Source organism: Austrofundulus limnaeus, unplaced genomic scaffold, assembly GCF_001266775.1.
Source record: "Austrofundulus limnaeus strain Quisiro unplaced genomic scaffold, Austrofundulus_limnaeus-1.0 Scaffold75, whole genome shotgun sequence".
Taxonomy (NCBI): domain Eukaryota; kingdom Metazoa; phylum Chordata; class Actinopteri; order Cyprinodontiformes; family Rivulidae; genus Austrofundulus; species Austrofundulus limnaeus.
In genome coordinates this window covers 1488363-1492402 of record NW_013952477.1, presented here as the reverse complement: position 1 = coordinate 1492402, position 4040 = coordinate 1488363, and the positions used below count along the sequence as shown (strand labels likewise).

At 47.4% G+C, this 4040-nt stretch overlaps 1 protein-coding gene across 1 annotated transcript in view; it reads right to left on the bottom strand.

Moving 5' to 3' along the window:
* Positions 1-485: 485 nt before the first annotated feature.
* Positions 486-4040, bottom strand: part of gpr173 (G protein-coupled receptor 173) — a 5917-nt gene continuing 2362 nt past the window's right edge. The window contains exon 3 of the mRNA XM_014010968.1: positions 486-3727. Within this exon, the coding sequence (XP_013866422.1) occupies positions 2349-3548 (1200 nt within the window). The 5' untranslated portion in view covers positions 3549-3727 and the 3' untranslated portion in view covers positions 486-2348. The remainder of the gene's footprint in view (positions 3728-4040) is intronic.

The following is a 4040-nucleotide window of genomic DNA, read 5'->3' as shown; positions in this document are numbered from 1 at the left end:
AGTAAGTGAAATAAAGTTTTTTTTCCCCCTTACAGAAAAAAAAGTACATTAATAGGAGTAAGCTGCATCAATAATCAACTCGATACTGTTTTGGCCGCAGCGTTACTTACTTGGCAGTAACAAACATTATTTAGTCAGTCTGGTGATTTTGAGACTCTTTTCCTGATTGTGTTGTCTCCTGCGCAGCACAACTGTCCAAATGTAACCCTGCACAGCAAGAAGACCCCCTGCTTGTAGAGGAGTTTTCACTTCAGATCTTGTATGAAACCTGTATTTTGAATGGAGTTCAATTCATCTTCTAAATGCTGCAGATTGAAAATGTTTGATAAAACACAAAACCTTTTGAACTGAGAAGTGGTCGTTGGCCAGAGTGCAAACGTTGTCATGGGTCATGACTCTTTTTGCGGACGATGAGAAAGCAACAACGTCGTTCTGTGCTACACGCAGCTGCATCTCCGTCCAGACAGCTCATAACTCAAACAGCATCAAAAGTAGAGTCTTTATTGATGAGTGGGCAAAAGAACCACCTCAGTTAAACTGTACAGTCACAGAAAATCATCTCGCAAAAAGGAATGCCTAACACAAAAAATAATAATCAAATCGAAAATCAAATCATGGACCCCAGTTCGCGTGTCGCTTCGTCTTTCCCGCAGCATCTGTACAAGTTGTGGAACCCAAGTCTTGGATCTATGAAACGCAGTGGAATGCATGCTGGAACAGTTTGCTGTGCAAGTGTCCACATTTAGAAAACTGACTGCACAAATATATATCTATATGCCTAACGTACCGAAGGTCAGACATCACAGGAATCTTAATTTGGAGTGCGCTGATTGAGTCAGGGGTGGGGGGTGGGGGATCCACACAGCCTGAAGTTGCTTTGATTTGGAGAAACGTTACTGTGATCTGGACACTCAGAAACGGTGACATTTTCAAATTGAGCAGAAATATAAGAGGGCCGGGGTAACGTCAGAGGTTCCTTCATCTCAAAAGGGGGCCACGTCATGTCCTCTTTAAAGTTCTGAGATAAGCAGACATTAACAGTCCAGTGGTTTCAAACATTCCCCAAAACCATTAATAAATGTACACTTTTTAATACTCTTTTTAAGATGATGTAATATACATACATCATTATTCAAGTCATTAAATCCTATAGCCTGTTTGCAATGTACAAATAGTAAAACGAATCCCTCCTTCTTCSCTGTTTTTCACATTAACTTGCACATTAGCATTTTATATTAAAAAAAGAGAATCGTAACCCCTTTTCCCGGTCGCAGAAATCCACTGAAAGATCTAATTTCCAAATGATGATTGCTCAGTTTTGCTGGATTTGGAGACAACGAAATGTGGTTTTCATTTTGACTCGGTATTTACTGAAACCTATTCGATCATCGTTATTTCTGTCTGACTCGTCCTGCCTCTCTCCCCCTTTTTCTTTTTTCTTCTCTCTTACCTTTTCCTCTCTCTCTCTCAGCGCGCACACATACACACAAATGCTATATAAAAACACACAAGCAGGAATGGTCATTCCTGTACAGTCTGTACAATATGAAATCAAGTCATATTTCAAAATAGTGTCATCTGCTTAACATGTATTGTTTACAAATAAAGCAAAACAGGCTTTTTTTTCCTTCTTTTTTTGCCCCCCTTTTTATGTTACAAAGAAACCTGACACGCCCTATAAGTTTGAAAAAAGAAGAAAAAAAATCAAGCATGTTAGGGGCTTCTGGGTTCACAACAGCTATTTAAATGTGTCCAAGGTTATTGGGTCCACCTAATATCCTGACAGTCTTCTTTGAATTACATGAAAAGGTGTCTAGAGTGTGTCGCTCTATTCAGACCCTTTGAGTTCTTTGATGTGTTTCAGAGTTAGTAAAGCTCTGATCAGTCCCCCCTCCCCGCCCTATTCATAGTCCACGGCACGTTTCTTCAAGTCGGTTTCTGGTCAGAGCATTACCGTTGACGCATACTAGCTCTAGGCTCAAAGTTCTGCAGCGGGTCCGTCTAAAATAAGGCAACGTTATTTTAAAATGGCATCTGTCGTACGGAACTGGGGTGAGGGATCTTTTCCAACATCTCGATACAGTACTGGATCAGTATTACAAGTGTTACCAGTTGGGGGGAGTAAGGTTCTCTATTGCCCTGCTCCAAACCTTTGCACCTTTTAAATCAACATTCTTCAAACTGTGCCTGAATTTCTTAGATTCTTAAATTGGATTTTGTTGCGCAAAAACAACAAATCAGACACTGACTTATTCCAAGTGCTCCTTACACTTCAGCTCTGTTAGCTTCACTTTAAATCTAGAAACATTCTTTGCATTGACCTCGTTTTATTTATTTGATTTAATTTCTCACATTATGCAGTAGGCCTCGTCCTGGGGCAGGTGTTGTTTAGTCCTCCAGTAAGTGGGCAGGTGGGCTCTCAGCACCTTCCTCAGGTCCTCGTTGAGCAGGAGGCAGAAGATGGGGTTGACGCCGGCCTGGGCGAAGCTCATCCACACGGTGATGGACAGGTACTGTTGGGGGATGGAGCAGAACTTGACAAACACCCTCCAGAAGCACGCCACGATGTACGGCGCCCAGAGGATGAGGAACAGCAGGGTGATGGTGTAGAACATCCTGCCCAGCCTCCTCTCTGACCTCACCTCCTCCATGCCGAGCAGCCGCCGGTGCTGATTGTGTAAATTCTGCCTGATGCCCAGCAGAGTTGGGGGCATGGGACCGCGACCGAATCCAGCGATCCAGTTGGCCGCGGCTTGGCCCGTGGCCCCGGGACCGTGGAAGGTCCAGTTCTGGCTGATCGCCGGCACCAGTTGGACGGGTTTCATCTTGCGGTGTCTGTACTCGAAGAGCAGGAGCTTGGCGTAGAAGCCGTGGGTGGCCAGGACCACCACGGCCAGCATGAGCATGAAACCCAGGGTGTCGTTGGTCTTCAGGTAGCGGTGTTCGAAAATGCACTGGTCCTCGTCGCGGATGAACTTGTACGTTCCCACGTCGAAGACGGGCGGGAACGCCATGGCCACGGCCAGAGTCCACACCATGCAGATGATGGCAGCACAGGTCCAGATGGTCATGCGTTTGGCGTAGAAGCGGTGGTGGGCGATGGCAAGGTAGCGGGTGACAGCCACGCAGAACAGCATAAAGGCAGCGTGGAAACAGAACAGGACGGCCATGAAAGCTACAACCTTACAACTCAGGTTACTGTAAGTCCAGGCCGAGCTGTTGTGGACAGACACCAGSACGAAGGGGAAGCAGGCGGCGGAGCGGACTGCGTCGGCCAGGCACAGGTCCAAAAGAAAGAAGTAAGGAGCCTTGTGAAGCGTCCTGTCTCGCAGAACCAGCATGGACACCAGGAGGTTGCCCACCAGGCTGACACAGATGATCAACCCCAAGAAGACCAGCTTAAAGTAGGCAGACACATCTGTGGCCGAGATTCCTCCAGTGCTGCTGTCGCCGCCGCTGCCGCCGCCGCCTTTCGACAGTCCGCTCTGGGAGGCCAGCACAGCCAGTAAACTGCCAGGACCGTCGATGGCAAAGCTCTGATTCGCCATTCTACCACCTTCCGCGAGAACCTGGCCGATCGGGGGCCGGCCCCTTTTTTTCCAACACAGTTGCTACCCTCCTACAGCCGTCGYCTCCCCGCGGCTCCCTCGTCTCTACAAGGAGAGGCCGTGCTGATCGTTTCTACACGAGCGAATCATCCTCCCCTCTTTGTCCACGGCCTCACCACCTGTGAACAGAAACACATTTTTTTTCAGACAAAAAAAAAATCGAAACTGAAAACAGCTTTTAAGCTTTTAAATGGGATGGGGGGGGGGGAACTGAAGTGGCCACAGCGTGGATGTTGGACAGCACTGCTCAAATCTCTGCCTTTCTGTTTTTCTAACGCTGGGATCAGATCAGCAGCTCTACAGCATGCCAGCTCCTTGGCTCTCTCAGTAATTACCTAGCCCGTTGCTAAGATACTACAGCTCGCATACTTTGTGCAAGTGTGGGTGTTTGACTGAATGCATGGGGGTGTACGGTGGGGCGGGGGGTGGGGG